This window comes from Vespula vulgaris, chromosome 3, assembly GCF_905475345.1.
Source record: "Vespula vulgaris chromosome 3, iyVesVulg1.1, whole genome shotgun sequence".
NCBI classification, from domain to species: Eukaryota; Metazoa; Arthropoda; class Insecta; order Hymenoptera; family Vespidae; genus Vespula; species Vespula vulgaris.
This window is the reverse complement of record NC_066588.1, coordinates 8,987,965-9,001,241: the sequence shown is the minus strand read 5'-3', so window position 1 is coordinate 9,001,241 and position 13,277 is coordinate 8,987,965. Positions and strand designations below refer to the sequence as shown.

General features: G+C 28.1%; 1 protein-coding gene across 5 annotated transcripts; it reads right to left on the bottom strand.

The window, feature by feature from the left end:
- Positions 1-2,366: 2,366 nt before the first annotated feature.
- On the bottom strand, positions 2,367-7,993 carry LOC127062647 (probable cytochrome P450 301a1, mitochondrial). 5 transcript variants are annotated; one of them, XM_050991244.1, is made up of 12 exons: positions 7,931-7,993; positions 7,601-7,655; positions 6,506-6,590; positions 6,053-6,405; positions 4,860-4,976; positions 4,693-4,769; positions 4,400-4,601; positions 4,136-4,298; positions 3,852-4,021; positions 3,673-3,751; positions 3,388-3,591; positions 2,367-2,517 (listed from the first exon to the last, which is right to left on the bottom strand). In XM_050991244.1, exons 2-12 carry the CDS (start codon positions 7,621-7,623, stop codon positions 2,410-2,412), a joined length of 1,581 nt encoding a protein of 526 aa, XP_050847201.1. In that variant the 5' UTR covers positions 7,624-7,655; positions 7,931-7,993; the 3' UTR covers positions 2,367-2,409. The 5 variants fall into 5 exon arrangements, with proteins under 5 accessions (XP_050847201.1, XP_050847202.1, XP_050847203.1 ...); XM_050991245.1 differs by having other exon boundaries at positions 7,804-7,959; XM_050991246.1 differs by having other exon boundaries at positions 7,829-7,956.
- Between the last annotated feature and the right edge of the window lie 5,284 nt (positions 7,994-13,277).

Sequence of the window (13,277 nt, the reverse complement as noted above, 5' to 3'; positions counted from 1 at the left end):
TGAGATTTGTGTCTATAAGAATTGGAAGAGCGAATCGCTTGCGTAGACATAACCGAGATTATTAACTTAGACTGTTTTAATAATGCTCAATTTATTTAAAATAATAACAATAGATATAAAAATAATATTCGATCCAAGACAATAGTAATAATAATCGTAGTAATAAATACAGCAAAATGATCTAAGTAAGAATAGTTTAACGAAAATACAACAAAGTGATCTGAGCAATAATAATCTGAATAATACTCGTAGCAAATGACCCGAACAACAATAATAATAATCGTCGAGCAATAATCTAACAATAATCTAAACGAATAATCCGAACAATAATCTAAACAATAATAATCGTCGAGACGACGTGTACGGCCGGTTAAATAAGGAGCTTTGACCAATCAGCGAGGAGCGATTTCCCGCGGTATTGTCATTGGCTAGTCGTAGCTCTCCCCCTAAATGGCGGCAGAAATGTTCTATGGCGGCTGTGGGAATTTGGAATGTTGCGTGGTAGAGATGAGGCTTTGTGGACTCAACGCACGTGTCTCACATCTTTGTGACGTCCATTGTTCCTTCGCTTTCCATTGTTAGAGACGTTTCTCTTTGTACAATGATGGAATCTTTGTTTATATATCTAATTCTTTTATTGGTTAGGGTAGGTTCCCATTTTAATTTTACAAAGGAGGAGATATCGCTTATTTATGGTTACATAGTTCTACTTTAAGTTTAGGGTCAGTGTAGGACGTAACAGTACGTATAATGAGATTTTCAAATATCTCTAAATATGTTTTGACGCTACGTTTAATTAAGTCGCCATCTATTGGAGAAATCGTGATACTAATTATTATTTATCAATAATTCAATAAAGAGTTGTATAGTTTATTTTGTAAGCTAAAACACACACTAGACAAGAAAACAGGATATTGTTTATTTTATCTGATATATAATACGAATCAAGGTTAATTCTTTCACGTCATAATACGTTCCGAAGAACTCTCAATTAATTATTGCTTGGAAATTTTACTTTTTCGGACTAACTTTCGCTGTACGAGGTTTAATTAAATGTAACGAGGTTTCAAAATGTAGAGTCGTAGAAGATTTATTTTGATTGTTTGATGCTTTGTTACGATATTAAGTAATTTTAGAAATAAAAGATCTTTGATTTTTTGTTTGAAAATGTTACTTTATATTTTCAGTTTTGTTTTGATATATAGAAATATATAATATATTTATTTATAACAATGATAACAAATAAAAACGATAAAATATAATTACAATATATAGAATAATTAAATATATATATACATATATATAGGGTAGTCTTTATAACAGTAACCATGACTTTTAATCGTGGTTATCTTTACGATAATCTGATAAAAAATCATGAAATTAAGAAATTTAATAATTTTTAATTAGTAATAAATTACAATAATAATAATTAGTTAAACATCTTTTGTCTATAATATATAGAAATAAAAGAATATACAAGATGATTGGTTGCCACGAAGATCTCAGAATATACTACGTTCATCTACAGCTTTCAATTTCAGCAGAATTTTATTTAAAATTTAAAATAAATGAATATAATTAATTTTATAATATATAATAAGCGTACAAAATTTATCGTCACGAAGTTCATCTTTAGTTTCTATTTTATATGTACAGCGTATGAGACTGTATGCGTGTGTACAAATAATAAAATAAACCGTATAGATTTCACTTCTTAAATAACTATTTACTCGTATTGGTAATATCCCGATTCATAATGGTAAAAGTGCTTTGTTGAAAATTATCCGGTTTACGACAGGGACAAATAAAATAAATCAAACGTATATTACACTTTTTCGTGTGTGTGTGTGTATATATATACACACACATATATATACATATATATATACATACATATATATATATATATCATATTTATTATAAATATATTATTTGTTACAGGAGCATTCATTTGTAAATATATCTTACAAATGTAAATATTTAAAACTTTAATTATTTTTATTTATTTTTTTTAATTTGATTAATAGGTTTCAACTGAAAATCAAATCAAAACTTTTAGAAGAAAATTTTTAACTTACAGATATTTATTGTTTCTTTTTTTAGTAGAAAGATTATAGGAATAAATATTTTTTTATTATTCTTTAGGAATTTTTAAGAGGAATGCAAGATGGACAGAACATAATATGTTCCGTGAAAATTTTGTGAAAATTAAAATCTATTAAAATTGATTTGATTATCACTAAATATCCATTAGTGCATATCTCTTTTAGCCAATCAATTTTAAATAAAAAGTAATACAATTTTTTATAATTTTTTATATTCTTTCAAGAACATATGTTATTTTTTCAAATAGAATGTTTTGATTTTTTATGTATTCATCAATATTGCATAAAGTTTTCAAATATTATACTATCTTTTAATGCATTTAAATCTTAGTTCTCCATCTGGTGCATACATAAATGTAACTTTATATTTTAATGGTTGATGATGATATTCTAACTTGTATGATCGTATAAGCTGAAACATAGAACATAGAAGCATCATTGTAAAATGATATATATGAATCTTCTTGCTCATTATTAATAAAAAACTTTACAAACATAATCTATATTTTACAACAACCGATTAACAGATTCATGCTGCACTATAATTCATACTTCATACTATACATTTATAATTCTAGTAGTTTTGACTAGTTGAAAGTTTCAACAATCCATAAATTACAATAATAATAATGTTCGACGTAATCGACTCCAAAATATTATGTAATCTGTCGATTATTTTTTAAATTCTAATACGAAAAAGCAACTACATACTTTAATATTTAATATAATTTTGATTACAAATGATTACTATATAAATATGAAAAAGAAAGAAAATTATATGCATTTAATAAAATTGTATCTATTTAATAAAAACTACATTGATTTTCATAAATAGTGAAAAGTTCACGAATAAAAAAAAAGAAAAAAAAAAGAAAAAAAAAAGAAAAAAAATTTCACATGCACTTTGTAGTTGACTCACGAACCGTGCAAATTTTTTTCATTAAACTTTCTTGTAACTTCATCTAGTTGCAAGATATTTGCTCGGACATTTATGGACTTCGTACACACACACACACACACACACACACACACACACGCGCGCGCGCGCGCGCGCACGCACGCACGTACACACACACACACACACACACGCGCGCGCACGCACGCACGCACGCACGCACATTGGGTTGATGCAATAGTCTGTCCTACTTTTTATACAAAAACTGAAGAAAAATTTTATTTACTATTTTTATTAAAAATATAATTGATTTAATAAATATTTTGAATAAAATAATTTTTATTAAACGTAGTAAATATAATCTTTCTTCATTTTGAAATCACTTACTTTCGCTAGGAGCACTTGCATTTCAAGATCAGCGAATCTTCTACCAAGGCACATACGTGCACCATATCCGTACGGTAGTGAAGCAAACGGATGAAGCTTTTGATCGGCAGCAGCTTTAAGCCATCTCGATGGTTTAAATATGTTTGCATCATTTACATATTCTTTCATATTTCCAGTTACGACTGTAGGGAATACAACTTGAACCTACGATATATAGTTATGATCATAAATGTAAGATATTATTAATACTATTATTAAATTGATTAAAAGATTATCGATAGTTACTCCTTTTGGTACTTTGTAACCACATATTATAGTATCATTTTGTAATGTTCTACCATTGCCAATAACAGTAGAATACATCCTACAACATGAGTATATTGATATTTATTAAAAAATATAAAATAGGAATAGTAAAGATCAATTATTATTATTTTCATTTAATACATATGTATGTAATTTACCTGAAAACTTCACGAATGAAAGCCTTTGTGTAGATTGCTTGATCTAGATGCGATGTAGTAAGAGGAGTATTTGGATTAGGTAGAATTTTAAGTAACTCTTGATAAACTTTCTCTTGCTCCTCTTGTCTTGTCGCGAGTTGATACAATATCGAGCATACTGCCATTGATATCTAAAATAATAATTTTCATAGGGACATTTAAATTTTTGATTAATATAAATAATAACGAATATTTGATACGATTAAGTAAGTATTAAATTATTTTCTTATTTCTTTTTCCCATACCGTATCAATTCCGACTAAAATTAAATCCAAAGCGAGAATATAAGCTACTTTAGGATTAGCTTCGGTCGCTAGAATTCTTTCTACCAAAGAATGATCTTCTTCGTTGGTATACTTTTTTTTTTTAAGTCTTTCAGTCGCAGCATCGATGTATTTCATACATACTCTGAAATCGAAATTATCATACTTTGTAATAGAAAAAAAAAGAACATAGACAAGAGAGTAAAAAAAAAGTAATAGCAATTTATTAAGATTAGATTAACGTACTCGATAAAGTAATTCATATTACGAACGTATCGAGTCCAAAGAGGAGTTGGTATATATCTCCAGAAAGGAGCTTTCAGCTCAAGAACAGCTACATTTCTCAAAGCAAATTTAGCAGCATCGATAATCTTTTGTGGTTCAGAATCTGGGACAAGGGATCCACCTAAACAACCTAATCGTACGTCCAAGGCAACGAGTCCTATACCTGCATATAAATGTACTCTTATATCACAATCATTTGAAAAAATACGACTATATAATATATCAAATAAAAATTTTATATAAATAACGTTTACACTCTAATGCCCATTTATGTATCTCATTATCGAAATCTCCCGGTAATTCTCCATTTTCTTGCTGAATATCTTCTATCCTGTAAACATATATATTTTCTGTAACCTTCATAAAACTAAATAATCTTTTTCGATGTGGGAATTTTTTTCTAAATAATTTTAAATAATACCTCTTTATAAAATCGCTTGTGACAGTTTCAATCGGTGTTATGTACTTCCTCACGATTTGTGGCTGTAGAACCGGTTTCTGAACACGTGTGCGAAATTTTTTCCATGGCTCACCGTGTCTGCATAAATATTGATTCATTATAATTACACGTTTTAATAACTCTAACAATTAGTGATATATAATATTTCAACAATTTAAGAATATTTATTTATTTAATGATTAGTTTTTATATTCTTGTTTGAATTATGTATAAGATGCATATGTATATATATAAATTATATTATTAATTATAATATAAATATATATATTATATAAATATAAATATATATATATATATATATATATATATATATATATAAATGCACTATTTAAATATATACAAAAAATAATAAAATTTAATTATGTAGATCATTTAAATATGTATATTAATTAGATAGATAACTTAATTAAATATAAGATAATAACTTAATTAGGTAAATATTAATTAGGTAAAAGAATTAATTAGGTGTATGTGTATATATAAACAGGACACGTTTATGGGAAGGTATGCGTGTATGAATATGTGTATAAAAAAGTAATATAATAGACATTGTCTGTCTTTATCAGATTAAGTAATAATTAATGTCAGAGTTTTTAATAGTTTATTATTTAAATTAATAATAACACTAGTATTTTTTTATCGAAAATATATAGTATTTTATATCGATATAAATTACATTAGTATTTTTTATATTAAAAATTTCGATATTAATTATTAGCCAACCCAATATTATTTAAACGTTTTATAGGTATTCATTCAACAAATAATTTCTTGTTTCCGTTTACATTTGCTTTTTTTTTGTTTTTATATCTTTTAGTTTTATTTCATTTTATCTCATTTGGTTTTCATATTTTTATTATTTTCTTCTTTTTTTTTTGTAAATTATTATTATTTTAAAATATTTTTATTAATTTTATTAAACTAACAAGATCCTGATTAATGTCCCATATTGATTTATTGAAATAGCTATATCTTAAAAGGAATAATTATTTAAACAAATAAATCATTTTAAATGCTATAGTTTCAACGGTGGAAAAGTATATTAATTCGAATAAATAATTAACGATTTAAGAATATATTTATTCGATGAGATAAAATTCATGTATCAAAAATTAAAACATCATAAAAAATGAATTTTTTTAGTTTTTACTTACACTCCAACAACGCCGCCAATATCTTCGAAGAAATCTTTGCGAATAACACTTTTGTAATGAACCAGACAAGGCATCGAAGGTCTAAAAGGTGTCGGCCCTTCTTGACGATAAATCTTTTCAATTTCATCTGCATCATAAACAAAAAGTAAATCCGGTCGACCTATTAAACCGCTCAAACGAACGATCTTTCCGTATTCTTCATAAAAAAGTCTGCTTATTTTTGCTGTATCCGAAATTTCATATTCCCCTATCAATGGTAGCATTCTCCAAGTATTACCCAATATTGGAATTGGTTTTGGTCCTGGTATTTCATCATACGGTTTTATATTAAATCCCAGATTCACATTAGTACACTAAAAAATTATATAAATTTTATTTGATACGTGTGCGATAACAATTCATATAACTGATATAAAATAAAATGTATATAATCTATTGTACAGCAGGATTTACCGTTTCAGTATACAACATCCGTGAAAGTATATCTTTCTTGCATCTCTTGCACATAGAAGTGCTCAACCGCAAAAGTCGGCTGACTCTACGAACGTAATGGGAGATTGTATTGACGTAAAAATGAAGATGATCGCGACTTATTATTAAAAATAAAAGGAAATCAAATAATAATATAATTATAATAATCATTTTTGTTAATGATCGAGCATCAATGAAGAATTTTTTATCATACTACCGGAAGTGCTTACAAAATCGTGGCTATCGTTGTTTTGGATATTCATTATTTAAAATGTTTTACTTATTTTTTTCTTTTTTTTTTTTAAATTCTATACTAATTTCATTGAAAAAAATGTGAACGATAATCTGTATGCTACTCCTTTCTCATATGATCTACGTTGGATTCCGATCAGGGAAACTTCGCTTTCTCTTTAAACCAATTTGAAACGAACGTCTAACAGTATCATTTCTCAATAATAAAAGGAAGTCACGAAACATGAGACTATTTTTAGAAGCCTCGGAATATAATTAACATTTCTTAAGACGGTCTATCAAATTCTATAATGAATTATTCATATTAAATAAATTTGTTTTCTTTTTTTTTTCTTTTATTTTTAATTAACAAATTTTCTAAAAAAAATAATATATCTGAATTATTCCAATAAAGTTCAAAAAGAATATTGTTTTTTATTGAAAAAGAACATCCTTTTTCAAATTATAATAAATTTCAATATAAATTATTTATATTGAAATAACATAATATAATTTTCTATTTCCAAACGGTAATTTAATATTGTGATGTAAACAATGTAAACAAAATTTACGTTAATAACGAGGTGACGCTCAGTAAAATTACGATGTTCTACTTACGATTAGAAATGTTCAATTTATGGAACGTTCCATCCTCATTCCCTTTGAAAACTCGCAGGAAAATAATTTTAATTATATTTTATTAGAATTTCAAAATTTTCCCTTATCAAGAAGATTTATTGAAAACGATTCGACTACCTGACATTCTATTTTATTTTTATGGTAGCAGTTATAAATATCCCGTTGTTATAAATGTTTTGTCGAAAAGAATAAAATAATAAATCATACCTTGCACTTAACTGTACCTCCATTAGAAACGCACAGATTTTCTAAAGATGTCCAGCTAAAATATTTTTATATATTTTTGTATATACAATTTTAATATATGTTTACATACATATATATATATATATATATATATATATATATATATATATATATATAGAGAGAGAGAGAGAGAGAGAGAGAGAGAGAAAGAGAAGTACACATACACATATACATAAGCGATAAACTAACACTTATACACACGATATTATCGCTAAGTACTCATGTAAAATAATATAATATTAATATATTACAAAACAATACAATATCTCGCCAAAGAATGACTATACTGACACTATATTGAACGTGACCGGCGTTTAAAACAATTCATAGATGGACTTGTTGCTGATGGAGGAGTCACATTGAAGAAGAGAGAACCGAAAGGTCTGAACGGATATACCTCCCACTTTTTTATCTATTTTCTCTGTCTTTCCTCCTTTCTCTCACTCTCTCTTTCTCTCTCTTTATCTCTTTCTCTTTCTCTCTTTCATTCTAGTTCTTTCTCTCTCTCTCTCTCTCTCTCTCTCTCTCTCTACATACACACATATATATATTTCTCTTTCTTTCTTTGATTTTATTTCGAATACAGAACGAATATAAGCGTTACGCAAAATACGAAATGGAAATAAGCTGTTTTTTAAAACAGTACGGATACCTGTTTTTATTTTTTCTAGTAAAATAAAATACGCCTTTTTTGGGAGAAAGAGATATAAGGAGTATGCGATTTACAAAGAAAAAAAACGAAAAATAATTATCGTCTTATGTTCTTTCTTTCTTTTGTTTTTCTTTTTCTTTTTTTCCTTTTTTTTTGATAATATTATCAATAAATAATAATAGTATTATTAATAGATAAAAAAAGCGTTGAGTAGAAAACAGTTTTAATGAGACGTATCAAACGTTCCATTAATATAGTTTGACATTTCTTCTTTATATTGTTTTTTCTTCAATATTTTCATTTATCGTTCACGAATACAAAAAATATGAACATTACTTGAAAACAATGACGAAAATGCATGTATCTATGTGTATATGTATGTGTATGTTCGCGTATATTTATAAATAATATTACCTGAAAAAGTTATTATATATGGGTACATACCTGAGACAGGTAAATACTTACAGCTCTCTCTTTTCCTTCACAGATTCATTACTTTAAGAGTTATTATATTTTGTACGAACCTTGAATACTATCAGCCCCTCCGAAGATGATTTACGATAATCCCAAATGTCTTGGCTCTAGATGAATAACGTAAAGAGGATTATATAGATTTTACAACTTTTTTTATGACGGGAATTTCCTAGTGTTTCCACTTAGTCAATTGTATTTAATCAATTTTATCTTAACATTTTATTTTTAGTGGATACGTTTGTTTAATATTTTATACATATGTATATATCTATATGTATGTATATATGTACGTATGTATGATGAATGTATGTATGTATGTATGTATATATGTATGTATGTTTGATGAATGTATGTATGTATGTATGTATGTATATATGTATATATGTTTCATGAATGTATGTATGTATATATGTATGTATGTTTGATGAATGTATGTATGTACGTATGATGAATGTATGTATGTATGTATATATGTATGTATGTTTGATGAATGTATGTATGTATGTATGTATATATGTATGTATGTTTGATGAATGTATGTATGTACGTATGATGAATGTATGTATGTATGTATGTATATATGTATGTATGTATGATGAATGTATGTATGTATGAATATTTATATATATTTACATATGTGTATACATACCTATTTACATATTTACATATTCACATGTGTCTATGATGTGTGTATGTACACGTTTGCGCGCATGATACTGGATCTCTTTCTGCATGTATCTTTTTATATGATTCATATTTACAGTTCTTTTTTTTTAATACGTTTTATTCATGCGTTTTACTTACTTTTACATGGTTGAAAAAACGTACAATTATTTTTGTCATTTTCAAACGAAATATTAACTTTTCTTTTATGTGTTTTTTAAATAAAATGTTTTCAGCGAATGCGTTCCTATATTTTAATTTGCTTTTTATATAGTCAGTTAGTTCAATATAGATTTTATATTATTTAAAAAAAAAATTTTATCTACTTTCTTTATATGACTTTTTTGCACAGTATAAAAAATTCAGATATATTATATTATATTATATTATATATAATATTTCTATATATAATATTATTATATATATTATATTAATATATCTATTTATCTACCTATTTACCTATTTATTTATCAATACATATATATATATATACATATATATACATATATATATACATATGTATACATATATATATACATATATATATACATACATATATACATATATATATACGCGCGCGCGCGCGCGCACACACACACACACACATTCATAAACGAAATAAAGAAGAATATTTTAATGACTCTTCAGTAAGTCTATTCCTCCATTCAGTAAGTTACTTGGCCCAGGTATATTACCATTGTACGACAAGGGATCTTCATAAAATAGCGGTATTTATGGTGTTATTGTAATAAAGGTATTTCCTTCGTTTGTAAATCTCTGAAATAAATATTTCCACTTGAAAACTTTAGTCAGGTATTTCTCCCCTCCTTGTAGATAGGTCAAATGGGATTAAGTATAAAAGCAGGGTAGAATTCACTTTGCTTGCCAATTTAAGAAATCTTCGGAAAGTGTATATCTGGTATATCGCAGTAGATTTCATGAAACGACCAGTGACAAAATTAGTGATAAAATCAGTGAAAAAATCAGACTAAGTGAATAGAAATAATTGTAAATTCTAATTTTTGTGAAAGAATTCCAATTAATCATCATGGTTGTACCAATAAAATGGTTCAGAGGAAATGTATGTAAATCTTCGGAGCAATCGGCAAGGGTTCGTTTTCTTTTTATTTTTAACATAAATGAATATTTTATTTATAGAATATTTTTATAGATTTATACATTTTTTTCTATAAAATAAAGATATTAGAAGTATAGAAGTATTAGTGAAGTGATTTATTTTATTGTTTTTTTTCTTTTTTTAATATAGTCCCGAAGACAATCTTCCGAAGAAGTAAAAGTACAGAAATCTTTGAAGAAGCTATTCGTGCCGTCTTGGTTTTTAAGCAAATCTAACAATTCGAAGGTAAATAAAGAAATTGTATCAGGAGCAGGTCCTTCAGCAGTATGGCAAACTTCTGATTCTTATAAATACTTGAGTAAGTTATTTTAATATTCTCTTATTTTTTATTAAAGCATATATTTTTATTTTTTCTTTCTTTCATTTATGTGAGATTTATATTATACTCACTTGCTAAACGATCTAACAATTTTTATTAATTATAGATCTTAAGGATTCTCCGAAGAATATTGAAGAAAAAGCAGAATCTAACGGAATCTCGGAAGACACGCCTGGACCGAGCAATTTAATCAGACAAAAAGAAGATTTTATGGAAAAGACTCGAAAGGAAATCCTATCGAAACCTTCGACTAGCAGAAAAGAAGAATTTAATGTAGAAATTCCAATCGTAACAATCGAGAACGCCAATGTGACATATCCAAGAAAATCACCATGTAGAAAAGTTGAAAATCTTAATATCGTGTTTCCACCTTCTTTAGAAAAAGAACCCTTAAAATTACCAGAAGAGTTTCTACAAAAGACTGACCCTTTAAAAACAATTGGATATTTCCCGAAGGAACGGCCACATTTCTGTCAGGATGATAATAATCAAAAACAATGTTGCAACAGAGTCGTTTCATCTGATATAGTTACGGTACATAATGATCCTTCGATCGCTTCGAAGCCGCCAAAAAGAAAAACTTTTAAGCCACGTATTTTGACAACTCCCGGTGGCTCGAGGATGGCCATTTTTTCATCAACTTTGAAGAATGAAGAATATTCATTGTATGACAGCAGACAATCATCAATAACGTCGATATACTCTCCAAAGAATTATATAGATTATCAGAAACAAAAGCTTAAGGATTTAAAAATTAAAGAAAAAAAATTATTGGCTTTGAAAGATCTGATTTCGAAGAAACAAGAACTTTTATATCGTTTGAAAGAAATGAGAGAATCTGCAATACGTTCGCCGAGAAAGAATTTGAACAATTTTCCAAAGGAGAGTTCTTTCGAAGAAGTGGATACGGATGAATCTTGGGACAATGTTTTTCATTCGACAAGAAAATCTATGGAATTGGAAAAGATTGTACAAAATAACACTCGTCATATTTCGAAAGGTTTAGTTCGAGATTTAGTTAATAAGTTTGATTGCGAAGAGCCAACATCTACCGAGAAGAAAGCCAACCAAGCCTGTTTAAACCAAACGTTCGTCAAAATGGCGGCCAACGCAATGGAGAATGGAGACACAAAGGAGGCACAACAAATTTTGAACGAGAGGGGAACAAGCACGGATGAAGAAATTAAAATCGGATATTTCAATGATTATATGAAGGTTGCTGTGTCACGTCCTTTGAAAAATGACAGAGGTTTTAATCGTAACGATGTAGTGCCTAAGTTACAGATAAATTCGAAAATAAACACGGACGAAGAAACTAAAATTGGATATTCCAGTGATTATATGAAGGCTGCCGTGTCACGTCCTTTGAAAAATGACAGAGGTTTTAATCGTAACGATGTAGTGCCTAAGTTACAGATAAATTCGAAAATAAGCACGGATGAAGAAACTAAAATTGGATATTTCAGTGATTATATGAAGGCTGCCGTGTCACGTCCTTTGAAAAATGACAGAGGTTTTAATCGTAACGATGTAGTGCCTAAGTTACAGATAAATTCGAAAATAAACACGGACGAAGAAACTAAAATTGGATATCCCAGTGATTATATGAAGGCTGCCGTGTCACATCCTTCGAAAAATGACGGAGGTTTTAATCGTAAAGATGTAGTGCCTAAGTTACAGATAAATTCGAAAATAAGCACGGATGAAGAAACTAAAATTGGATATTCCAGTGATTATATGAAGGCTGCCGTGTCACGTCCTTCGAAAAATGACGGAGGTTTTAATCGTAATGATGTAGTGTCTAAGTTGCCGATAAATTCGCAAATAAGCTCGGACGAAGAAACTCAAATTGGATATTCCAGCGATTACATGTATGTTGGTATGTCACGTCCTTTGAAAAGTAACAGAGGTTTTAATCGTAACGATGTAGAGCCTAAGTTGGAGATAAATTCGCGTATAAGTCCGGAAGAAGAAACTAAAATTGGATATTCCAGTGATTATATGAAGGCTGCCGTGTCACGTCCTTCGAAAAATGACAAAGGTTTTAATCTTAACGATGTAGTGCCTAAGTTACAGATAAATTCAAAAATAAGCACGGACGAAGAAACTAAAATTGGATATTCCAGTGATTATATGAAGGCTGCTGTGTCACGTCCTTCGAAAAATGACGGAGGTTTTAATCGTAACGATGTAGTGTCTAAGTTGCCGATAAATTCGCAAATAAGCTCGGACGAAGAAACTCAAATTGGATATTCCAGCGATTACATGTATGTTGGTATGTCACGTCCTTTGAAAAGTAACAGAGGTTTTAATCGTAACGATGTAGAGCCTAAGTTGGAGATAAATTCGCGTATAAGTCCGGAAGAAGAAACTAAAATTGGATATTCCAGTG